We start from the raw sequence: 27,374 nt of genomic DNA, 5'->3' as shown, positions 1-27,374 counted from the left end.
GATTTTAATTTTCTCTCTCAATATTTTTTATTAAACTGTGAATATTTTTTGCTTAAAAACTTTTAAGTTCTGTAATTTTGACTGTTATATGTACACATTAATAAAAATATTCAATTGTTTTCAATATTAAAATGACAAAAAACGAAACCAGCGGTAAATCGAACTTCCGATAAGTCGAAGCTTTTTGTCGGTCCCTTTAGATTTGAGTTATCCCGAATGGACTGTATATGAAGAAGAAGAGTTTGACTAGAATAGATTGCAACCAGCCTGCAAGGCAGAAACAAAAGCAATTGGAGGATAGGGAAGGGGGCGTAGCGATTGAGTCGAGTTCCTTTTCTGGTCAAAATTTTCAATATCTTTGATTTGAACAATAATTTCTGAAAAATATAGCTTTGCCCGGGGCAGAGTGAGTCCTCCAAGAGCGTGTCAACCTTGACTACCAAAGGGCGTACAAGTTCGAGGACGCGAAAAAAAAAAAAGATGATGTATAATGACGTAAGTTATTGGGGTTTGCATCCAACATATTATTTTTACGAATACTTTTATTCAAAGTTTCACTACAAAGATCACAATAAAGTGGATGAAAATACATGGGATGCCCGAAATATATTTTAAATAGAAGAAAAATTAAAATACAGAGAGAAAGAGTGATTCAGAACATTGTAAGGTAGAGACACCAGCAGTTCTAAATTTTTCTGAGGTAAAAAAATGAACGGGAAATAAAAGTGTATCAAGAAATTCAAGAGCCCGGATATTTAAAATTAAATAAAAAGGAAAATATTGTATAAGATATCACTGCTAAATATCACCTCAGGCAAAGCATCAAAAGTTTTTGTTTTCCAGGGTATAAAAGCGTTTGTTTTTCAAACAGACAAAATTTTGAAAATTCCATTTTGGAAAAACTAAAACAGTTAAATGTTTTCGGAAAAGAAAAAGTGAGTCAAGATGCGTTTTACAACATATTTTTAAAAATAAAAAAAAAATGTTATGGACAAAGCAAAATAGGGGGAGGCAGGAGTTTTCTAAGTCTATCCCCATCTTTTTACATCACCAAACGTAGCCTAAAATTGAATTTTTAAAACTTTTATCGAAAAACTTCAGAGGAGATTCCATGAAACCGCTTCCATTATCATCTTCAAAGATTATCTAAACTTGGTTCTTTTTATGAAACATCAATTTCAAAAGTTTCCGTGTGAGACTCAACGAACCACATCCCTTTCCACAACATCATCAAAGACAACTGCGCATTTAGGACTTAAATATCCAAAATTTCTGGGGGGGGGGGGGGTCCTAAACACTAATTATCTCCTTAACACCACCAAAGAAAGCAAACAATTTCATTTATAGGACCTTAACTCTAAACATTTGTGCAGGAGTGAACCTTGAATCCCCCTCACCCACCCACCCCCATTCTGTTTCCAACATTTTGAAGATGATCTAAAATTTCAAACATTTTAAAGAGGAGATTCCCTAAACCCTATACAGTCACCCAGCAATATAGGTCCTACAAATGCACATTTAGAATTTTCATTTCGAATTTTTTTTTTTTTTTTTTTTTAGGGGAAATATCTCTAAAACGGACCACCTTCACATTGCATCAGATTGTCTAAAATTTTGTTTTTAGGACCTTAAATTCTAAAACTCTCCTGGAGTGTGACCCTGATGTCTCCTCTTACCTTATTGAAAATTGTCTAAGATTTTGTTTTTAGGACCTTAATTTTGAAATTTTTTTCCTTAGAGCGCCCCCGATAGCAGCCTTTCTCCAACATTATTAAAATCGTCCAAAATTTAGTTTTTACGACTTCAATTTTGAAACAACTACGAAAGAGAGTTACCGAGCCCTATTCCTTCTCATAATGTCATCAGAGATGGTTTCCAATTGCGTATTTACGTTTTCAATTTCGAAACCTTTCTGGGGAAGAACAGTTAAAACCCATCTAAGTCTGAACGTCATAAAAGATGTCCTACAATTTTTTGGTTTTTAGTTTCGAAAAGTTTCCTCGCTAGAGTCACCAATTGCCCTGCATCAAAAAAAAAAAAAAATCTTTAAAAGTTGCGTTGTAGGATCTCAAATTCAAAAAAATTTCAGGAGGGCTCTCCCGACTCCCCCATTCACCAGCATCATTAGTAAAAGATCGTCGAAAATTTCGTTTTAAAAACTAATTTTTACGGGGGAGGGGAGAGAGAGTTCACAAACTCATCCCTTTCTTTAACATTATCAAAGATAACATACAATTATGTATGTAGGTTTTCAGTTTTGAAAACTTTCCTAGGCGAGTTCCGAATGCGTCTACTTCCCGTTAAATAGCCTTATATGGCCTAAAATTGCATTTATAATGCTTCAATTTAAAAAAATTCCGGGGGAGCAGCTCCAAACCCCCTGTTTTGAACATCATTGAAAGAAAACAAAGAAAGAAACCCATCCTTTTTTTTTATCAAACGGGGGGCAGCACGAAATCTTCAACTGTCACAGGACGCTACTACGCTTCTGGTAATGGGGGGGGGGGGGGGGTAGAATTTCGATAAAGTTCAAATGTGTGAGGCAGGGTGTAATCTCTAAGTTTGGCCTAGGGTGCAAATAGATGTTAATCTGGTCCTGGTCAAGGAATATGGTTTGTAGTATTCAACTGTAAAATCATAAAAATAAATTAGTTCAACATCATCCATTTGAGCTATTGCACAATAAGAAACACTTGTGTTCAGTCAAAGTATTCTGATAATAAATAATGTTTAGTAACTATTGCATTAATAATGCATTATTATAGTTAAAGTAACAATACATAAAATAACTATTAATTATTCAATGTTAAAACCATGCAACTTTCAGAGTTCAATGCATGATTACATCTATATGTTCAAGAGTTAGAAAGTAGTTTGTATTTATATATTCAGTTATATTAAGAGACAGTTTTTATAAGAGTCAGGCAGGTCAGGTACATGCCATTTTTGATTTCACTAAAAATTTTACAGTGGTTTCTTTGAATGGTTTTAGTAGACACATTTGTTTTTTTTTTCTTCTTCCAAAAAAAAACTTTTGTGACCCACAAAAGTTCCGAAAGTTGGTCCCAACTTAGGGTTTTTTCTTAAATCAACATGTTTTAATATTCAATTATCTTTGCGTATTGAGCATCAGCAAAAGTAATCTTTGTGATTACAGCATGATATTTAGTGCCTCAAATGAAATATATCGTAAATTTTACGGCTCACCTTCAGTGGACCCTGGCAGATGGCTAAACTGTGCCGAAGAAAGTGAAAATGTGTCAAGCTTGAGGCATCCTGGTTCCATGCACTGAGGTAGAACCATAGTTTTTGTGAGCAATTTGTGTAGTGATATATATCAATTATTAAAGAGGCTCATTAAATGCATGGTTAATGCTTACTGCTGCGAAAAATAGCAGTAATGTCATCAAAATATGAAAAAAAGTGCACTTTTTAGGGGCCTGTATCTCAGTGCACTGAGGGTCAGTATAGAACTTACTGCCTGCATTTCAAACTAGAGTATGTGTATTTTCAAAATCAAGTGACAGAACTAGGGGCAAATTATTTTTAAGAACACAGTACATATTTGAAAAAAGTAAAATGGACTATTTAGTTTTCAATTCAATCAACATATCCAGGTTTAAACTTTCCTTCAGGGACTTCCTGATACTATTTAAAAAAATAGTATGATCAAAAACTTACCATAAAATAGTTATGGACTTGCAAATAGACTGATTATGCCTACTCTATACTTACATAACTGGAAGCAAAGTGGGGAAAAAATGGTTATTATTGCGGTAAAAATGTAAGTAATTTGTCACACTTTTTGGAGGTGTTTTAGATATATTTTAATTATTTTAATTAAGTTAGCTTTTTTTCATTTGTACTGCACATTATAGTTTGTAGACATTTGTTTAGGCTGTACATTATAGCGACAAAAATTATTTTCTCTGCACTAAACAACCATGATAGAAACAATTACTAAGTCATATTTTATTACTTATGATGAAAGCAATGCTATGACATTATAAAACAAGGGTATAGTTGCCTAACTGACTAATGGGACAGTAAAAACATGCAAGACAAAGCATTGTAGCTTGAGTACAACTAACTGGATGCATCGTTAACTCTTAAGCAATTTCCTCATCTGGGAGCACATTTTATGAGCCTGCAGAACTACTGCCCATAGTTATGTCACTTGTTTGTGACAAGACATACACTCTACTTTGAAATGTAGGCATCAAGTTCTATACTAACCCTCAGTGCACTGAGATACAGGCCCCTAAAAAGTACATTTTTTATCATATTTTGACATTTTTCTTTCACTTTGCTTCCAGTTATCATATTATAAAGTATGCTAGTAAGCATAATCAGTCCATTTGCAAGTTTATAACTCTTTTAGTGTAAGTTTTTGATCATACTAGTTTTTTTAAATAGTATCTGGAAGTCCCTGGAGGAAAGTTAAAACCCAGATATGTTGACTGAATCAACAACTGAATTGTTCATTTTACCGTTTTGAAATATGCATTGTGTACTTGAAACGAATTTGCCCATAGTTCTGTCACTTGTTTAGGAAAGTATGCATACTCTAATTTGAAATGCAGGCATTCAGCTCTACACTGACCCTCAGTGCACTGAGATAAAGGCTTATGAAAACTGCACTTTTTAACATTTTTCAATACAAAAACTGCCATTTTTGGCAGCGCAGAGGATGAGCCATGCAACTAATGAGAGAATTTAATAATTTATTTATATTCTTACACAAATTATGTACAAAAGTCATGGTTGAGCCTGAATTCAGGGAACCAGAGGGCCTCAAACATGGCACTTTTTCATTTTTTTCGACAAAGTTTGGCGACCCCTGAAAGGCTGCACTGTAGGTCAGCCACAAAATTTACGATATATTTCAATTTAAATACTAAATTCGCATTGTGAACACAAGAATTTTTTTTTTTTTTGGCTGATGCTTAGTACACAGAAATAATCGCATTTTTAAAAATACTGATTTGGAAAAACCTCTACGTCGGGCTTTACTTTACGAATTTTTACAGATCCCCAAAAATTTTTTTGGAGGAAAAGAAAAAATATGTGTCTTCTAAAATCTTTAAAAAAATCCACCATCAAAATTTGAGCCCAAAATCAAAAATGGTGTATATCCGAACATCTCATTTCTGCCCGATCCTTATTAAAACTGGCTCTTAACTCATATCCAAAATGTATTAAATTTCTTAAACATATTTCATAACAACGGTTCAATTTTTTTCTACTCCATAAAAGATGGCAATAAAAACCTAACATTTAAATCAATATAAAATGGAGCAATGTACTATAATTGTGTAAAAAGTAAATCAGAAATAGAAGAAGAAATAAAGATGAAGTATAATTTAATTTAAAAAAGAGGGAAATTCTTAATCTGTGCTTACATTTAAAATTTTTCCACATTATCCCTTAAAAAATATTTTTCTATTTTATAGCATTTAATTTTTCAGGAATATTTTAAAACACTATTATGCTTTTGTTTTGCTTGTTGTGTTTCCCCTTCAACCTTCTTCTGATAGTTACTTACATTACTCTCTTCGTAACCAACTTCAAATTCTTATGAATTTGACCCAAGTTTGAGTCGTCTAACCTCATAGTCACCTGAATTAGGTATTGAAAATTGTGATGTGACATGCATAAGCTATTCAAAAGCTAACTTTTTTATTCTTCTTTTTTTTTTCAGTAGTGAAGACATTTCATTTTATGCAAATATTTATAACTGACAGTATAATTTTCTTTCTTCAAGTTGTCTAAATCTCTTAGGATATTTATCGCTAAAAAAACTGTAAACAAATTATTGGAATTATAGGGAGTTCTCATTTTAAAATGGATTAACAAAAAATGTCATTACCATTTATCTCATTACAATCCAACATAAAAGAAGTTACAACATGTGAATGGTAAAGATAGACTGAGGATAAAATGATGCTTAGTATATTATTTTTAATATTACAAGCCTTTTTTTTTTTTTTAATTTGCTGAGCGTTTTATTCGAGAAGTTTACTTGAAACTCAATAGACAAATTAGTTGAAGTGATTTTAAAATAAGTAGCATATTTAGTACATTCATTTTTATTTTAGATAACAAATTTGACGAAGAATCAATTAATCAATTCATGAATAAAAATCAAAGAAAACTTTTAAAAAAACATTCATAAAACGTTTTTGTCAAATTACAAATTAAGCCCTCAATATCTCTAATAAATGAAGATGCTTTGTGAACTGTTGCAGTTTAACAAAAATATGCATATATCTTTCTATAAAAAAAAGCCAATTTTGTAACCCTTGCTAAAAGTTAAAATTAAAAAAATTGGAGTGTGAAATAGCACTTTTCTAAAGAATTATGCATTTTTATGTACATACATAAATAGATAGGTAGATATTGATCATATTCCATTTACATTGGAATTTCAGGCATTTGTCTTACCGAAGAACACATAAAATGCAAAGTGTGTTGGAATGAAACTTTCTTGATACATAAAAATCATTTAATTTGGAAAATAAAATTAACTTAGAGTGAACAAAACAGTTCTTACTTTATGTCTTTGTGCAGATTTGTCCACAAGAATAAAAGATGCTTTCTCTTTTTCTGAAACACACTTCACAATCCAATACATAAGCTGACCTATAAATAATAGGTCTAAACTTGAATATGATTGCAATAATTTTATCGAATGAAATTCGAAATCATTATAAACATGGGTTAAATTAATAAATGGAAACGATTTGAAAAACATGACAATTTCTGGGGGAAAACGCTTTTTTCTGAAAAGTTTATTTGACTCAGGAAAAATTAAAAATTATTTTTGGCACAAAATAATATGATCAGAATTTACAATATTTAGTTTTGAATACTTTTTTAGTTTAAAAAGTTTTGTAAAATACTAACTTTAATAATGCAAGCTCTAAGATAATTTAATTTCCATGTACACTAAAGTATTATATATACACAAGACAGAATTAGTATATCAATACTGTTATTTAGTAGAAAGGTTTCAGTAAAAATTTAAATATATTTCTACTTAATAAGTGCGTATATATGGGCATGAATTTTTACAAATGCAAGTATTTTTACATGCATTTTACAGGTATGTATTTTTACAAATGCATGTAATGTTAAAATAAAAGGAAGTAACTTTCTGTTTAAAATTTCACAAGTTACATTTGAAAAAAAAAATATCATTGAACTATTTGGAAAAAAATTACATCTTAGTCAAAACTAATGGTTGAATAACAAATAGAATTATTCGGATAATTTTTGGTGTTTTGAAGAACGAAAACTACTGGTAACTTATTTTGATAGGTTTAGAAGATTGGGGTATGTTTTTGTTAAAAACAAATTTAACAATATAGGTTGCATATAAATTTTAAAATATTTTATATTATAACTTTTTTTAATGATTTTTAAGAAAATAAAACTGTTAAAATATATTTTAAGTGCAAAAACATCAATTTTTTCACATAAAAGGGGGGGGGGGAGAGAAAAACTTTTTTCCACAGTCTCAAAATTTCTGAAAATTTTGCATCTCTTATGCTATTCTAAAAACTGGTAGTACTGAAATTATTTTGTTGACAGTTAACATAATCTATTGTTGTTATCGTTTAGTAGAAAAAACACTATTAAAAATAAAAATCAAATACAGCACCATTAATTAAGTTATTGAAAACTATGAAGATTAAATTTGATATTAAAGAAAGAAATATGAAGAATATACATTGCAAATACATATTCACACAAATATAATGTGATGAAAATGTTCAAAAATGTCTGAAACTGAACAATGTATTAATGAGTTTTCTTTTTGTGAATGCAATTTTTGAAAAAGGGTTTGTTTTTGTGATTATGATTTCTGCTAATTGAAGCCTTCAAAAAAAAAAAAAAAACTTTGTAAATGTAGTATAAATTACTAAAAAACTCAAAATTCATAAAAACACCTTTAATTTAACTTCACAGCATTAAAAGCAAACATAAAAAGGAATTGGCAAATAATAGTAATGAAACAAAACTTTATAATCATATTTCAAGTGGCCAAGATTAAACAAACACTAGACTAACTACTGAAATCAAATACAAGAACAAATGCTAAAACAAACAGGCATTGTATAACAGTTTCCTCCTCTGCCACTTGCAGCCAAAATTTAAGCTGCATTCAAGTCTGAACATTATTACACAAGTACTAAGGTTCCTCAAAAATAAGAACCAGTCTTAGATTAAATTTTGCTGTAAAAGGTATGTTTAGACTTTGGTTCAGAGGATGTCTTATTTTTTTAAGCAGGATAATTAATATTTGTTCATGCTAAAAATTCTTTAATACCAGCTATGCAGCACAACCAACCTTACTGCCAGTGTTGCGTAATATAGACAAACGCGCGAACGGCGTTCGTGCGTTTGTCTTTTTGGCTCTGCAGAAATTTTTTTCAACTGCTAACGTTAATTAAAACAAAAAATTAAAGGGAATTTAAAAAATAATCCTAGTTTATTTCTATTAAAGCCTTTCTCTAAAAGCCTTTTAAAGCACATGTGTGAAAAAAATAATGGTTTTGGCAGTTTTCTTCAGTTGGTGAAAAATAAGCACAAACTATAGGTTATTGTAAAAAAAAATGATTTAAAGCACTTCTTTTTTTTTGTCTCTTTCATATTTGAATATAAATTTAATTTTTTATTCAAGGTTGAGTTAGGCAAAATAATTATTTGCAGAAAATTTTCCAGTTAGGATTTGTGTTCGCAGAAAGCTTTTCATTTTATCTAAGTCTGCTCACTGCTTGTAAGAGAGCAATCTATTCACAGATTATATGTTGCAATTCAAGAAATAATAACTCTTTCTTTTAGCATTGATTTTATCTGAGCATCAAAATCTATTCTTTAAAAAAAAATACTGCACTAAAATGCTCAACATCTAATTCTAAAGCAAAGTTCTTGAAAATTATTGAAATTTGGAGGTATTGGCAAACACATCTGTTTATTTCAATTCATGTGAGCATATTTGTTGTATTTGAACTTGGTTGTTCAGAAATATAGCTCTTATCTTGATTTTGATTAATAGACACTGGTCTAGCTGTTGCTTTATAGGGCATTCCTTTGAATGGAGATCTAATTTAGAGCTTATTTTAAGGCTAGAACTTATATTAGAAGCAGCCAGATAAATCATGGTAGGGTTTATTTTTTGATTAGGCCCTATTTTCAGGGAAACTGGTACTACCTCAACTGATCGAAGTGATCAGTCCGAGGATGTATTTAAGGGAGGAGCCCAAAGGCCTGGGGCCCCTCTCAAAATAAATTCATAAGTATTCATTATGAATAAGGATTTTAATATTTTTAAATTTAAATTTGGAAAGTTCTCATAATATTTTGACGGCAACCTTCTCAAAATAAATTCTTATACACGCTCCTGGATCAGTCTCTACCTACTTCAGTGTATCGAAAAATTCCCTATTAGGGAGGGCTGAAAAATGACTGTCAAGAGACAGCAGAAAATGTAATCCTGGCTTTAAATATGTTCATAATCGCAAAATGACAAGATTAGAGGGTGAGAGCAACAAAGTTTTAACTTTTGGAAAATATCCTATAGTTAACGAATACCCTAATTTATACATATTGTATCTTTGAATTGAAGATTTACTAATTTGTTGCTTAAGAAATAGCCTCAAAAAATGTAAGCAAAATCTTTCTTAATTCGATATTTAAGGAAAAACTTTCAAGATATTACAGAACATAATTTAATAATTGATGATTTTGAGAGGAAATATAGTGAATAAGAAATTTTCTTGAATAGGAAGTGAAAAAGGAGTGATTAATTCTGGGATGCATTTTTTCAAAATCAAAATTACAATGTTACTGATTCAATATGTTTTCTTTATAGCTACTCCCACATTTTTTTTTTTTTTAATAAAATAAAAATTATGATTTGTTTTTACCTCTTCCAGCTCCAAACTCAACAAAGCACAAGCCATCTGTTAAAAGTTTAAATTTTGAAAGTATTTCTAGCAAGGATCCTTGCTGCTTCATATGCTTGAAAGAATTAGCACCATCATCAGTATCTTGCATTTCTTTTGAAAGTATGGGATGTACTTCATTAAAGTTTTGTATGTCACTACAATTTTCTAAAAAAAATTATCTTGTCAAAAGTACTCTACAATAGAATTACTTTTCAGAAATTAAAATAAACACAAATACATAGAATCTGTTATTTAGCTGAACAAATGTTTGAAGTAAATGACAGATGTTACTTTATCTCCCTAGCTTTAAGCGTTGAATACCAATCAGTTTCCCAGAAACGTTGGCTTCAGCAAATTCTTGCTAAGAGCTCCACAAAAATTTAAAATGCTGATCATACAAGTTATCAAAAGTAAGATATTTAAATTCTAGATAACTTTGATTGAATTTTATTTAAATTGTGCTTTAACAATATCTTTCTTTTAATACCATATGCTGGGAATAGCCCTTTGGCACCAGCACTGTTAGCATGGTGCCAGTTTACCTGCAATGAAACCTGCTAATTTTAGGACAGTCTTTTTGCTTTGAATCTGAAGAATGGTACGAGCCATCACCGACTGATCACTCAGCTGGTGCAAAGTGATTGCTTTGATTACAACCATATAGTCCAACAAAAAAAAGGCCGTTTCCACTTAATGGCCATTGTCCTTTTTGGGTAAATCCAGCACATTACAAATCATAATGTCCTTTTCATAAGAACTACAGTGAAACCTTTCTAATGCAGACACTAACAGGAAAAAATTTTTTGTCCGCAATTAGAGGTGTGTCCGCGGAACTGGGGTTTAATAACATTATTTGCCTTGGAATCGGGGAATTAAAAATTGTCCGCATAAGAGGAGTGTCTATTAGGAGGGGTTTTACTGCATTTGTGAAGACATTTTAACAGTTATGTAAGCACATTTAGGTCATTTTAAAAGTTATTCAATCTCGCAGAAAATAACAAAATTCTGATTTTTCTATTCTGTTATCATAATACTACCTTCAAAGGGTTTCAAAAATGATTTTTTTTTCTTTTGTGCATTCATTGTCATTTAATATAAGTACTGACACTTGTAAAAAAAAAAAAGAAAGAAAAAGAAATAGGACACAGGCAATAGAGAATTAGATATGCCTTTAACTTGATTATTGCAAAAAACGAGCTTTCTAGACGAGCAGAAAGGTGGGAAAAGGCAATTAAAAGTAATCATTTTCAAATTTCTTAGATGTTTAAAACATCTAAAAATATTTTTGACTTATAATTTACTTATGAGTTTTTTCACATGTTTAAAAACAGATATATATTATCCTTGGCTTGAAGAATGAATGTCTTGAAACTTAAAATGAGTACAAAACAAAATTACTTCGGAATGATTTGCTATTTAAAAGCCATAAAGTGTTTTTTCATATTTGTATTAGTGTTAATTTGTATTTACTATCTTGAAAATAAAGTATTATACAAGTAAGATATCTTTGAAAAATCATTTGTGAAAATAGGAGGTATTGATACTTAATGAAAAACCCTTGTACTGCATTTTATAAGAGTTAAAACAGAAACTAACTAGTAGGAGGAAAAATAATAATAGTATTTTCATTAAGAAAAAAACTTAGAAAAACTTTCTATGTAAAAAATTACGAAAAATTGCTTTGAAAACATATAAATAAAACCTTTAAGTATGATATGATTCATGATACTTTGGATTTATGAACAAATATTTAATAAGCCTTAACCCCATTCTAGCAATAGCTTACTTTAAAAAAAAATAATAATAATTGCCATCTCTGATAAAAATCCAAAACAAAATTATTATTTTGAATTTTAATTACATTGCAGCTTACTTACTTGCATATATAGTCTTAATCTTTTCAATTAAATTCAGAAGTTCTTCATCACTTACATCTTTCAGCGTTACCTATTCAAATGTAAAATATAAAAGTTTCATACCATTGGAAATAACTAGGGACTGATATGAAATTAAAAAATTCTAGAGAACTAATTGCCTGACATTTTTTTTTAACAGATAGAAATACGAAGCATATAAACAATAATTGAATGATATTAACGTTTTAGTACTATAAAATGTTTATATAAATGTAAATATATAACTATTAATAAATGTAAATGTTTCAAAAGCAAAATACAATAATTTTCTATAGTTAAATTATTAAAAACTAGCTAAATTTGCAAATATATTTTTAAAAGTGCTATTTCACAAAGGCTAAATATTAATCACTAATATCACCTGCATTTTAAGTTTATAGCAAAATGTCATGCTGAAATGTTGTCCAAAGAGGTACCTGATAGTCACTTTAATAATTTTAAACACCATGCACACACACAAAAAAAAGTTCTGCATAGACATCATTGAATGTTTTAGTGAATTTTTTGCAGTGATCAATTAGCAGTGACAACCATAATGTTTAATTGCAGGTGTTCAAGATCATCATCATTTCAAATTTTAACTCTTTAGCTTATACAACAGGGTTTGAAAATATCATGATATTTTCGAAAATATCCAGTATTTTGATATACATCAGATATTTTGATATCCATCCGATATTTTCAATCAGCACAAACTAATGTCTTCAAAATAGCAAATGCATCCTCAAATCACTCTTTAATTATTATTACATTATGCAGACTTAAAATTAAGTTTTCCTTCATTATTCCTATCTAATATTTAATTTTATATTTTTGTAAATTTTAATAGAGTTAATTTAGCATTAGCTGTTTTACTCATTTGTCTTGTTAGCTACTTTTACATAGTTACATGATTCAGAAATAAATAATATGCATTAGTCGGGTGCATAGTCATAAGACATTTTCTTTTTTTTTTGACTAACGTTTAATAATTAATTAGGTACTTTTAATATGAATGTAAATTGTTATATTACAAATGGTTTTATGAATGTAAAATTAAAAAAATATTTTATTAATTTGTTGTATTAATGTTGTATTAATATATCATAAAAATATAGTGCATAACTTTTTGGTTATTTATGATAATAAATGAACAATATTACTATGATTAATATAACTTTTATATCAAAAATACTGATGGTCGAAAAATAAATATCGAGAATACCAAATATTGTAATATTTTCAAAATAAATATCAGATATATATTATGATATATATCATAATATATACCGGCAAACCCTGTTATACAACAACAAAAATGTTTTACAAGCATTTAACTATGCATAGCTATCGTTTATACATAAAAATTAAATTACCCTGCAAACTTCATCTTTAGGTTCATCACCAACATTGATATTCTTTACAAAATATTCCTGAGGGGAGAAAAACTACAGATGTGGTTATAACATTAAATTTACACACAGAAATATTTTTTTAAATATTTTGTGGAAAAATAACTATTGACTACAATGACCATATTGGTGCAGGATAAAAGTACACACTGGAAGGTGAAGTGCTTTTGATTAAGTGTAGGTGGAAATAATTTTTATTGCCTGGTTCTACTGAGTTAGGAGTAAATTCACTAGTTTTTTTTAGTTTTAAATGTTCATCACTTAACAACAAAGATTAGCATTACTCTGGGTTACAAGGAATTTGGGTATAATGGGGCAATTTGAATATAGGTTATATTTCATTTAATAAAGTGAAAACTAATAATTTCATACACGTACAAAATTCATAGTTGTGAACATTATTTTTTGCCTATGGGTATATGCTAAAAATATGATGGTAACTCTGGTATTGATATTGACAAAAAAAAAGTTTAGTTTTCTAGAGATAGCAATGCAAGGGGGAAAAATAATTTCCTATTAGTGCGGCTAATGAACCCGTTACTGTAAGTTTTCCAAATGTACGTATGATTACTTTAAAAATTAGGTATGATTACTTTAAAAATTAGGTATGTTTACTTTATAAATTAGATATGTTTACTTTAAGTTTCCATTGAATGGAAACATTTATCTTTAATAGATTTCATGCTATTAATGATTTAAAAACAAGGAGTAATTTCCATATACATTATATTTTATCAATCGGAATGAAAAATTATCATTTTATAGAACTATAAAAATAGGTATTTGTGCAAAATCATTCCCTAAGGTTATATGTGCTAAAAATGTTGGTAATGGTAACACTAATATTGATAATAGTTTTATTTTCTAAGGATGGCAATGTATACAAAAACCACAAACCCACTAAAACGGCCAAAACACATGTATTTGAAAGCAGAATAATTAAAAATAAACTTTGTCCGGCCATCCAGAAGACTTATAGGATCTGTCCACGAACAGAAAAAAATGTGAAAAAAAGCTAAAGGATTACAGGGGCAAATAATTGCTCAATATTTTTAAAATCCAGAATGTTATAGATTTGAATTTTAAGTAAGTGTAAAAGAGCAGGTGAATGTTATAATTTCTCAACAATGACATTGAATGGATCAATCAGATATCTGATATGTTTCCTGTTCTTGATTACAGTGCAAGGTTTTTCAAATTTGTGTAAATTTTCAGTCACAAAAACTACTTATTGTCAATAAACGGTTATCATTTTGTGCTATTTTTATGTCATTTTCAGCCTTAAAGTTATCACAATACTCATAAAAATTACAATTCATGTTATCTCATTAATTAGGTTTATACCTACCTTCAACCTCAGTTTTATAAAATTAAGTAAGATGGTTAGTAAAATCATGCTTTGATCTCTAATCGTTACTATTTACCCAAATTTTCCCATGAATGGAATATGGGTATAGTCAGGGGTCTGTCCAGGATTTTTCACAGGGTCCGTTTTTTGTGAAAAATCAAATAATTTTGTGAAAAATGAATTAATTTTGTAAAAAATCAAAAATTTTCGCAAAAAAAAAAATTTTTTTTTTTGTTTAAACGAAATTTTAGAATTTAGAGATGGCACAAACTGCATCAATTAAACTTAAAGTTGAGTGTTTTCCTCTTCTACGTCGAGAAAATCATTCTGGATTTTTTTTCTGATATTTGGCGGGGGGGGGGGGGGGGGGGGCATCGCTCTTTCAAGTATCAATATTTATCTACCATTCTGCGTTATGTTAAATTATACTAGATATATTTCTGTACAGTACTTAAAATAATTGTATAACAAAAATATAAATAAATAAAATAAAATTCAGAATAGGGTTCAGCAATTCAACTTTTTGACCCAAGACACTCTTAAAAAGCACAGAATTTTCGTTTAACACTTATAAATTCCGTGATTTTAACAAAAAATAAAAAGATATTTCAATTGTTTACCTCTTAACAAAGCGTAATAATCATTAAAAATTCGAAAAATCGGATTCCCATAGCGGATGCAAAGAGATCGCAAATCTCAAAGTGAAGGCATCAAAAGTATAAAAACGGCTTGTAAAAGAAATATTTGATAAAATTATTTTAAAATTGCATTTTAGAGTCCTATGATAAACATATCATTAATATCTGTGGACACAGTTGACCCAAAAAATAAAATCAACCATCTATTTAGCATTTTAATTTTTGACTCATAACAGAAAATAGAATTTTGCTTTAAAAATTTGAAATGAGAATTCTAACAGAAATAAAGAGACTTTTCATTTATTTGAATCCTAATAAAGCGAAGTTAGCTTGAAAAAAGAACAAAATATGATTCTCATATCGGATGTTAAAAGATTGCATTTTTCAAAATGTAGACATTTAAAGATTTTTCTTTGTAAACTGCAATTAAAAGAGTTTATTTAAAGTTAATCATCCTTTTCAGCATCGAAAAACCAAAACCCATATAATTTTCTCCCAAAATAACAATTAAACATCGCACCGCACCGTAAAAACGCAAATATTGACAAGCTGTCAAAATGATGAGAATATTTTCTAATCAAGTCATTATAAAGGTTCAACGCCAGATGCTAAGTGGTGATAATTTTGAAGTTGGTAACACTATCTGAAGCGATCATATTTTTTCCTCACCCTTACTATCCCTTTGCAGTTCTAAGTTCATTTCGCAGATATATATTATTATTGTTTATTAAATCATGAGCGGAGAAAAGTGCTTACCAATGACTTTTCAGAAAAGTTTACAAAAACACCGCTGCTAATTAGCTGTGATAAAACAAACAACCATTATATTTATTTGGCAGTAGCAATTATTTATCGCTTGCAGGAGCATCCCAAGAGTGCCGATTTTTTTTTTTTTTTTCAAAATTAGCCGATTTTGTATAAGCTGATTCCTCTAATTTGACTTAAAAATAGGTTCCAAAAATTATCGGTTTATACACAGAAATGTGCGTTATTTTGCTTTCAGATTTGCTCTTTCAATAAACAATTTGACAAATCCGATCTTGTTTATCAGAATTTTGTGAAGGGTCCGTTTTGTTTAATCGGAATTTTGTGAAAGGTCCGTTTTGTTTGATCGGGATTTTGTGAAAGGTCCGTTTTGGTTGATCGGATTTTTGTGAAGGGTCGGTTAACGGACCCAAATATCCTCTGGCCAGACCCCTGATAGTGAAAGTTTTTGATATAGTATTTACCATTTTTAGTAACTCTGGGTACAGTGATTTTTACACAAAAGAGTCTACTAACATGAAATTTACAGAAAACTATTCTAGATGGTCACAATGTTAAGCTACAACAAGAAAAAGAAGAAAAAAGTTCAAGTGAATTTATATTACAGGACTTGAAATTTCAAAATGGGTCATTTTTATACCCAAATTACCCCGACAGCCGACAGACTCAATAATTTTTGCATTGAAAGCAGGACAAGGGGTCACTGTTTTCAAGTTCTTTCATGCTAACCTGGAAATTAGGAAAAATTACTATTTTAGTAGAGGTGCGTGCACTTGGAACAGCTTACTGTAGGAGGTGGTAATGAATAAGAGGAGGGACAGCTTTAAGAGGGCTATTGATCTTCATTGGCGGCTAATAAACTAACTGGGGCCAGCTTAGCTAGGCTCAGAGCCTGTTTTCTGGTCATCATATTTGTATTTGTATTTAAAAATTCACCATAGATCTTTGGCTCCAACAACAAAAACAAATACAAAAGCAATTTTCAGCATTCAAATTGCTTTGCACATCTGCTGTTCACTACTTAACACACACAAAGAAAGATTTAAAAAAATATCACACTAATTAAAATACATTTAGATTCTTTTCAAACTCTCATTTAATAGCAAGTAAAAGTATTTTTAAATTATACCAACAGGCTTCTCCTTTTCTCTTGCATTGCATTTCTTCAAATGTTTTTCCAACTTGGACTGATAGCAAAAGCTGGAACAATAAAATAATCAGATGAAAGATAATAAAATCATAAATGAATCATTATTTCAAATTTAGACAGAGCAAAATGATAATATACTTACTGTGAAGAATCATATGGACAAGGAATTCTTAAGCCCTTTTTGTCATTCTTCAAAAAACAAAATTAGATTAATTAGTAGTGGAAAGTTACCAATAAATTAGCTTGCAAAACCGTTTGAACACTGTATGTGACACTCCAAAAACACATTTTTGAACAATTTAAAAATTCAAAAAAAATATATAAATGTTTCATTTGATTAAAAAAACCTTTCCAACGTGTTTTGTTTATTTATTTTTATTCCAAGATCTTTATAAAATATAAAACCTACGTACTATGCTCAATAATCCAGTTGATACCACTAGAACCTCAATTTAGAGCAAGGGTTAAGGGGCATATTTACAATGGTGCAATAGCATACCCAAAACCATGGCATATATAGAACTGAAATTTTAAAAACTCTAAATTAACGACAATATCAGAATGCAGTGCACACAAATAAATCTTGAACTGAATATGCAGCATTGGTCAAATTTGAGGTTATTACTGTTCAAACCGCGGATTCTAGGAAATTGTCAAACGTCCAATTAAGATGAGTCTATCTGAATGAGGGAGAAAAGTAAAAAATTTGATGCACCCCATTCCGCTCATTTGAATGAGACTCTGCTTAATCTAGAGGCAAACATACATCTGCAAATGCTCACATCCCTAAAAACTAATAGATACTTCCATTTTCGACTGTAAACCGGATGTTTGCCTTTCCATACAATCTATGGTCGGACAGTAGTAGTATTTGGCAAGTATAAAGCAAGGGAGGAAGAATGCTCTTCTGGAGATATTCTCTCATTGCTCTTCTAGAAGAGATGTGCACTCCTGATGTATCAATATCCTGATCAGTGGTGCCGCAAAGGGAGGGGGGATGAAAACACCCCCCAGAGCCATTGGTTTTAACATTAATGCAAATTCTAATACAGCAGTTTATGCATATGAAAGGGCTGTTTTAATCAAAAAATCTGTTTCAGAAGGTACTTTTGATCAATAAACCCCCTCCAAAAGGTATTTCGGCTGCGGCAGTATGGCAGTGATTCTGATGTATAGCCAGGTAGCACAAACCATCAGATTTGCGTTGATGAAAGGTTGAAAATGAATTGCAATGGTTGGAAAAGCGTTCGGTTAAATTTTGGTTCTTTTCATACTCTCATCCTATCATTTGAATGATTGGAGGAGTGTTTAAAAAAACCACATTCTAACTAAACGCATTTCCAGCTGATTTCCAACCAACAAACCTGTTCTAGATTCCGCCCAAATTAGTACAGTTTGCTGCTGATTTGTGAAAACTGCGACGCATGCGTAAAGCCCCCTGCAGAATCGTTGAGACCGAGTGGGGAGGAAAGCATGGAACGAGTATCACAGGAGTATAGCCTTTTTTTTCTCCATTCCTCCAGAGTTCACACATGTCATGCTTGCTCAGAGGCAAGTGTTCAATCATTATCCTCGATAACTAGTACAAGTCTTCCAAAGTAAATCAATTAATTTTTCCAATTATTTTTCTTTCTTTAAATGAAATAAAAACTTAGGAAAAACATTATTTTTTGCTAGTATGAAATGCATTCCACATTAATTTGTGTTCAAAGCAAGACGAATCGTTATAGCTGTACAGGCCCGGATCTGGTTTTCTTTTAAATATTGTCTTAATTGTTGCTGCCATGTTTTAAACTGCTTGAATTTTTCTACAGATTTGTTTTTGCAGGGGTGCTCACCTAGAGCGGCACTGAAATTTTAAGGGGGAAGGTTGTTTCAAGGGGTATTTTCTTTTTTTTTTTTTTCTTTGTGGAGGGGGGTCCTGATTCGGGGTAATAAAGAGGCGGTGTCCCCTTGCTCTTGGGAGTGGGGGCACTCCGAGTTTTTGCCTAAATTAAATTTTCTTTCATTTGCTTTAATGTTCTTGGGTTTTTGTTCTGATGAATCAAAATTCTTAGAATTTTCGCTCATTCAAATTTATGATTTTTTTCTTTCCTTTCTTTTTTTTTTTTTTGGAAAGATGATTTTTCCCAGTATTCTAGAGAATTTTGTGAATGCTTTGAACTTGTTTTCTAATTTCATGTTATCCCTTTATTTCACTCTGGTAATTTTAAACGTACAATGTTTAAAAATTGGTTGCTAATTATATAAATTTCATGTGCAATTTACCACAGGAATAAAATTGTGTCTCTAAATTAACTTTTCTCGTTGATGGATAAAAGTACATTAAAATTCCTTCAATAACAAGAAAATGAACCTGAAAAAAAAATCAATGAAATTGAACTTTTGAATGAAATGAGAGGATGAAATAGTATCGGTCAAAGGAAAAAAAAGTACTTTTCATGATATTCAAGTTTAACCAACATCATTGCCTTTAATTTGAATTGTTTTAAGGGTTTACTAGCTAAAAGTGTATGCAGATGTTTTTTTTTTCTTTTTTTATATACCAGGTTAAAGCGAAATTGAACCTTGGAATTATCAAGTTGGGCTATTTTAACGACAGAATTTTGAAGTCAAAATTGTTATTCTGTCTTAAGAACAATCTTGCTCGTAATCAATGTTTCCGGAATAAAAAAAAAGAGCTGCATGCTTATGAAGATAAGATTTTCAAGGTATGTAATTATTCAGAAAAATAAAAAGTAAGAATAATTAATATTTTAGTTTTTGTTCATATTTTATTGCATCTTTAGCAAGGAATGGGGGGAGTGATAAATTGTATGACAAATTCAGTCAATGTATCATTTTATGTTAATTTGATTGAAAAAAAATTGTTTACACTTCCTCTTATTAAGAGCACCTCGTAGTAATTTATTGGTGTACCGTTGCAGTCAAACAACATTGGAAGATAGTTGGTTTAGTGTTGAAATTCATAGTGGAATACCATTAGAAATTGTTGAGCGTAGTAATTCACATCGAAATGACGCTTGGAAATTGTTAGTTTACTGTTGTATTTTACATTGGAACAACATTAGGGAATCTTGGTTAAGTGTTGTATTTTACATCGAAATAACACTTGGAAATGGTTAGTTTACTGTTGTATTTTACATTGGAACAACATTAGAAGATGTTGGTTAAGCGTTGTATTTTGCATCGAATTACGTTTGGAAATGGTTAGTTTAATAATGAATTTAACATTGGAACAAAGTTAGAAAATGTTGGCTAAGCGTTGTGTTTTACAGCGAAATTAGGTTTGGAAATGGTTAGTTTACTGTTGAATTTTACATTGGAACAACGTTGGAAAATGTTGGTTACGCATTGTGCTTTACATCAAAATTATGTTTGGAAATGGTTAGATTAATGTTGTATTTCACATTAGAACAACGTTTGAAACTAACCAATAACCAGCCGTTGGATAACAGTTTTTTGACGTACCGTTTTAAGGTATATTCCGAAGTAAGATGCCAGCACTGGTCCAATGTAATATGATAATGTTGGACCAATGTTCGTGTGCTAGCTGGGTATGCAATATTACACAGTTCTAAATTTTCCATATTATACTAAGAAATATTAACTAAAAATGTTAAATAAGTTAGTAAAAACTTAAAAATAATTGAAACAAAAACAAATTTCTGACAGCAGTTCAGAATTTAACTACATAAGACACTAAGCCCTCTCCAGCGTTGTGAACTGGTAGTCACAAAAAAGGACATCTTTTCTCTCTAAAACCACAAAAATTGCTTCAATGATAATCATTCACACTTCAGTGAATGTAAAAAATAATGTTTTACATTTCTTATTAATGATCATTGCAGCAGTACAAAAAAGAGTTTTTTTTATCTGTTGTCCCAATTTCTTGTTAAAATCTCCCCTACCAAAAAGTGTCATTTTCGTAAAATTTCAAAATTTTTAATTTGTTCTTCAACAGTTGATGAATTTTCTTCAGTTTGACTGAGATGTTCAATTATATTTTTGTAAAAGATTCAAATTAATAAACATTTTTTTCCAGTCCTAGGTGGGCGATGTCAACAAATGCGGAAAATTGCAATGCAAGAAAAAATCTTTAAAAAACATTTTTGACCTATGCCTAGAATTTACACCCATAGTATTTTTTGCTATATTTTAAAAATTTTAATGACTGGAGCTGGAAAGGGTTAAAGAGCACCAGAATTTTGTTTAAAACTTCCAATTTTATGACTTTAATTAAAATAAAAAGGAATTTTATTTCTTGGCCTTTTAAAATAAGCATCAACAATGAGAAAAATCTGATTCCAATAGAGGGATACAAAAGTGTAGCAATTTTAAAAGAGAAGTCATGATAAGTACAAAAATATGAGTCATAAATTTTAATTTATTTGCATCTAAATAAAGCCTGGTTAGCATGAAAAATGAATAAACTTCAATTCTCATATCGGATGCAAAGAGATTGTTTTTTTTTTTTTTTTTTTTGTCAAAATGAAGGTGGCATCAAAAGCATAAATAACGGCAAATCGCTAAGGATTAATTACAGTAAAAAACTTTTAGAGTGTAATTTTAACAGGTCTACATGATGAGTATTATTAATAATCATCGACATATTTGCCAAAAATATAGAGTAAAACAATTTGGAGGTTCATAAAAGCATAGCAGACAGTACTGAATTTCAGGTACCAGTAACACGCAGAAAAATACAGCAGTTCCGACATATAACCAAAACACAACCATATGTTTTAGCATCAAAAATTCAAAACCCTTCTAATTTTATCCAAAATAATGCTAAAAGTTGTCACTAAAAAGTGTTGCAAAATTAACAGGTATACGTGTTTAAGCTGATTCCCCAAGTTTTATCTTACAAAGAGATTCAAAATATAATGGGCAAAAACATCAAAATATGAGTTATTTTGATTTCAGATTTGCTTTTTTTTAAATAATTTGAGAAAGGTCTATGTTGATTGAACAGAATTTTGTGAGGGGTGTTTCGGTTGATTCAATTTTTATAAACAGTCCATTAAATGGTCCCAAATTTCCTCTGGCCATATCCTAGAATTTTGGGGACAGTCCAGGATCATTGCACCATGGATCACCTTGAACTGGTCTCAATAATTTTAAAACAACTATAATATTTTTATTTTTAAGTCCTATGATATAGTCCTATAAAAACTACAGTGAAATCACATGGTGCAACAAATTTGATTTCAGAAACAAATATCAATGTTGCTTTGACATTGCTGAGTAAATCTCATAAGCCTGCAACTTTACTTTTCTTAAGTTTTCATGAACAATGGAGCAACAAATTGAATTCCTCTCCTAAAGTTCTTTTATTTCATAATTATTGGCATAGTTTCTTTCCTTCTTTATTTTTTTTTTTTTTTTTTTTTTTTTTTTTTTTTTTGTCAAAAAGAAAAAAAAAAGTACCAGCATTATTTTAGACCAAGAACCCAGAATAGGTTGATTCACTTTTAGAAAACTCACAAAGAATGAAAACTTATAGAAGTATTAGAAAGCAATATTCTAGTATTAGCAAGAATGAAGTTAATGAAGGCCCAAGTTTTGTTGATTCTTGAGAAAATGTCAATGATTCTGGCAAAAGCAGAGCAAAAGTAGAAATTGGTAAATTTAACATTTGGTTCAAATTAAGATGTGATATTGATCTTTAAACTGTATGTTTTTACAATAAAACAAAAATTATATATAAGTTATGAATAACATTTACAGGGGTCTGTCCAGGATTTTTCACAGGGTCCGTTTTTTGTGAAAAATCAATTATTTTTGTGAAAAATCAAATTTTGTAAAAAAAAAATCTTTTTTTGTAAAAACGAAATTTTTTAATTTCGAGATGGCGCAAACTACATCATTGACACTTAATGTTGAGTGTTTTGCATCCTAATAAAGCGAAGTTAGCTTAAAAAAAGAATAAAGTATGATTCTCATATCGAATGTAAAAAGATCGCGCTTTTCAAAATGCAGGCATCTAAAGAAAAAAACGATAAATAAAAGAGTTTATTTAAAATTAATTGTCCTTTTTAGGATCGAAAAATCAAAACCATATAACGTAACTTGCTTTCAAAATAACAATTAAACATCGCCCGCCAGAAGCTTAATGGCGATAAACAGTTTAAACATCGCACCTGCCAGACGCTAAGTGGCAGTGGCGATAAGTTTAAAGTTGGTAACCTATCTGAAGCGATCACATTCCTCCCTCCCCCTCCCATTCCTACTATCCTTGGCAGTTCTAAGTTCATTTCGCTGTATATTATTGTTTATTAAATCATGAGCTGGGAGAAAAGTGCTTACGATTGACGTTTTCAGAGAAGTTTGCAACACCACCACTGCATAATCAAACAAGCAAAAATTATGCCCAAACTGACTTTCAGCTGTTAATTTCTTTCATAGAAACCAACAACAAGCATTATATTTATTTGGCCTTAGTAGTTATTTATTGCTTGCTTGCAGGAGCACCGCAAGAGCGCCTTTTTTTTTTCTTTTGCAAAATTAGCAGATTTTGTATAAGTTGATACCTCTAATTTAACTTTAAAAAAGGTTCCAAACATTATCGTGAGAAATATGCTGCACTATTTTGATTTGAGATTTGCTCTTCCAAAAAACAATTTGTGAAAGATCTGTTTTTGTTTATCAGAATTTTGAGAAGGGTCCGTTTTGATTGGTCTGGATTTTGTGAAAGGTCCGTTTTGGTTGGTCGGGATTTTGTGAAAGGTCCGTTTTGGTTGATCGGATTTTTGTGAAAGGTCCGTTAATGGACCCAAATTTCCTCTGGCCAGACCCCTGATTTATCATTAAAATTATATAACTGCCAAGTTGTTTTCTTAATGCAGACCGTAATCACTCCATTTCACAAAGTTCTGTTAAAAAATTATATAAAAGTTGAAGCATTGAATATTTTTAAAAAAACAGGGATGATGAAATATTTAATGAAACGTAGATAGAAAATTAAACTGGGTCTTTTTTTTAAGTTTTTGATGAGATAGAAAATGTAAAGAAGAAAAGCGGACTAACATTCCCTGTCTCCTCAAATAGGAAATGATGTAAACAGAATCATTTCTTGAATTTTGAATTAGCATTGCATTTCTAATCAACAAAGAAAAAATTTCTACATATTGTTTTCACAGTAAATCAGTTTGGAAGAAAACAAAAAAAACAGCAACACTAAAATTTATTTAGAATGCAGTTCGGCAGAACCTATAGCAAAAGATTAAAAACAGAAAAGAAAAAAAAATATTACCTTCTCCGCGTTTAAATGAGAATGATGCGGGCAATATGACATACCCTCTACTGTCTTCATTCGACATGCTCGTTTTTTTCTTTCAAGAAAAAAGGAACATGCTGCTTCCTCTGGTGCTGAACGTTTATTCATCGTCAAAGGCTTTCAAATTAAAATAAAAGAAAAATAAATACTTCTTGCTTAACCTCGAAATCTAACGAATGAACGAAATTTACAAAAGAGTAAACTTTTCAGCTTTCATTCCTTGTGATGAATTAATGACATTAATGCAATACATTTTTGCTAGAAAACTTTAGCAAATATGTTTCATTCCTGGAAGCGGGACTGTTTACGTTTCTCTTTATTTCATTAAGCGTCGTGGAACAATAGTAAGGTGAGAGAAATTAAAGCAAAGTCTCTACTCTTCAATACGTATTTTATTTAAGGCGATAAGGTGGCTTGGTGGTAGAAAAGGCGGTGCCCTGGATGTTATATCATTTCTCTTGTGATTTAAATGACTAAAATAAAACCTTTCCTCAGTGTGTCTGAAACCGAGAAAAGGCGCTTTGTGCAGTCCTTCATGTATTTGAAGCTGTTTAGCTTCTGTATAAATAAATAAATACCTTTACGTACAACGAGTACCAATACGATAAAATATCCAAGTAAAAAAAAAATCTGTTCCTGTTTTAATACATTGGTAAAAGAAATATACTGCCTAGAAAGAGTAGTGTGCCGATCGGCGCTTTTTTCCCCGCGATTCTTGAAGACAAATTGTATGAAAACCGCTAAAGAGCAGTGCGGTCGAGGTGCACGTTCAATTTCGCGGTGTTAACACTAGTAGACTAGGAATTTCGTTACAATTTTCGCGTTTCTCTTTTTTACCTTTATTTCGTGAATATTTCATGAAACAACCTTTAAGGCTTATAATGGAATCATCAAAGTTGAACATTAGAAGAAGTAAATCTTCATCTTGTTTCGTACCAGGGTGCAAAAGTCTGCACAAAACGTGCAAGGAAAAAGTTTCGCTTTTTAAAGCTCCAGCAGATGAAGAAAAACTAAAGAAGTGAAACTCGTTAATTCCCAGGTTAGATAAAGTTTTTGATAAATATTGCTCAATTTGTGCTCTGCATTTCGAAAGACATTTTATTGAAATGCATTTTAAGCATGGTGAGGAAGTTTTGATTCCTCGGGGAACGTCTAGGAAGATTGGGCGCCGTAAATTGGGCGCCACATATTGGGCGCCGGGAACTTTGGGCGCCGAGCATTTTGGGCACCGGGAACTTTGGGCGCCGAGCACTTTGGGCACCGGGAACTTCGGGCGCCGAGCATTTTGGGTGCCGGGAACTTTGGGCGCCGAGTATTTTGGGCGCCGGGAACTTTGTGGGCGCCGAGCATTTTGGGCGCCGGGAACTTTGGGCGCCAAGCACTTTGGGCGCCGAGCATATTGTGCCCAGTATTCCCGGGGCCTAAATGCTCGGCGTCCAATGTTTCCGGCGTCCAAAATGCTCGGCGCCCAATTTTGCCTGGCGGCGAATTTTGAAACGCTCTCAATGCTTATGTTACGGTAGCTACCGGTTAGTTAATCACGTGACAGCTAATGATCAGGTGCTCTAATCAACTGCTTAGAATGGTAACCGGTTGATCATAGAACGCTGCGGTTAGTAACCGGTCTACCGGTGAGGTTCGTCGAACACAAGGAATGCTTGCGTTCGACGAGTTCAACTGGTAGCAACCGGTTAATCGATCACGTGCTTCAATCAACTAATCAACATATTAACCGGTTGATGATAGAACGCAGCGGTTAGCAATCGGTTACTCAGTGGTCGACCGGTTAGGATCGCCGAACAAAACCAATTACAGTACATTTAGGCCAGTGGTTGGGGAGTGAAAAAAGGTCGAATACGGAAGTAATTGGTGGAAAGCTGGAAATTGTTTTAATTTATGCCGTATGGGTCTGTAATGACCATACTAAGTTTTCCCCCTTCTACTAAGTGAGCTTTCGCCACAGCGTCCAAATTAGTGCCAAAAAACACCTGTTTTTTCATTAGTGTTAAAATATCTCAAAAATGGCTCTTAAAACGACCAAAAATACATGCAGGTTTCTTGTAGAGCACAAAATACTGAACAAAATGAGTACCTACAACCTGCATTTTTGTTAAATATTAAGCTCACAACTCTATTTCAAAAATTGGCTTAAATTACTAATTAAGCGCTTAAAGCCAGAACGCACCTCGTTCCTACGCTCCCTAACGTAAAAAAATGGCAGGAAAACTTTATTATGTTCATTATTGTAATAGAAATATATCGTAGGTGGAATAAAGGTACGAATGAGAAGGAAGGAAGTTGAAAGTAAGGAGGGAGGGGGGGAAACGCGTATCCAGGTTAATTATGCTAACCCCTTCCCACTCCCACCGGCTCTCCCTTTCTCCACTGAAATACCTTCGTTCCCTCCCTTCCGTCCACTCACCCCTTTCTTAAAGGCCGAATAAACCTTTTTATGCTGATATTTCTCCCATTTGCTAAAAATTCCGGAGGGTGGTTTCTTAAAATCGAAGTTTTAATGCATTTACAATGGGAAACTATTATACAATATATTTAAAAAAAACAGCTTTTATGGCTAAGAAGTTGTTTAATTATATCATCCTCTCAATAATTAACGATTCGTTTTGACACAATGACCATTTAAAAAAAACTAAAAAAGCGGGGGAAGACATATTTACCGTTAAGTTTGTTATAATCTTTTATAAATTCTTCGTGGATTTTCCTCGAAATCATTTAAAACCTATCATTCAGATACAGTAATGTTCTTTTTTTTTTTAATGTACATAATAGCCAGAATATTTAACTCAGAATATTTAACTGTTCTTGCGAAATAATTTAGCAAGAAGGAATTCAAAATTCTTAATATTGAAAATGAAAGTTCATTGTTGCCTGCTTACATGCTATATCATTTTGAAAAATCCCCATAAGTTTGCTGTG

The 27,374-nt window shown here is 31.2% G+C and overlaps 1 protein-coding gene across 1 annotated transcript in view; it reads right to left on the bottom strand.

The window, feature by feature from the left end:
• The window catches only part of LOC129217206 (tRNA:m(4)X modification enzyme TRM13 homolog), a 43,324-nt gene extending 18,584 nt beyond the window's left edge, over positions 1-24,740 (bottom strand). The window contains exons 1-7 of the mRNA XM_054851475.1: positions 24,417-24,740; positions 17,304-17,350; positions 17,145-17,211; positions 13,225-13,281; positions 11,831-11,900; positions 9,933-10,118; positions 6,554-6,642 (exon numbers count right to left, since the gene is read on the bottom strand). Of these exons, the coding sequence (XP_054707450.1) occupies positions 6,554-6,642; positions 9,933-10,118; positions 11,831-11,900; positions 13,225-13,281; positions 17,145-17,211; positions 17,304-17,350; positions 24,417-24,548 (648 nt within the window). The 5' untranslated portion in view covers positions 24,549-24,740. The remainder of the gene's footprint in view (positions 1-6,553; positions 6,643-9,932; positions 10,119-11,830; positions 11,901-13,224; positions 13,282-17,144; positions 17,212-17,303; positions 17,351-24,416) is intronic.
• Between the last annotated feature and the right edge of the window lie 2,634 nt (positions 24,741-27,374).

The sequence above is a fragment of the Uloborus diversus genome, chromosome 2 (genome assembly GCF_026930045.1).
Source record: "Uloborus diversus isolate 005 chromosome 2, Udiv.v.3.1, whole genome shotgun sequence".
Lineage (NCBI taxonomy): Eukaryota > Metazoa > Arthropoda > Arachnida > Araneae > Uloboridae > Uloborus > Uloborus diversus.
Note: the sequence above shows the minus strand (reverse complement) of the source record. Positions and strands in the feature narration are given on the sequence as shown.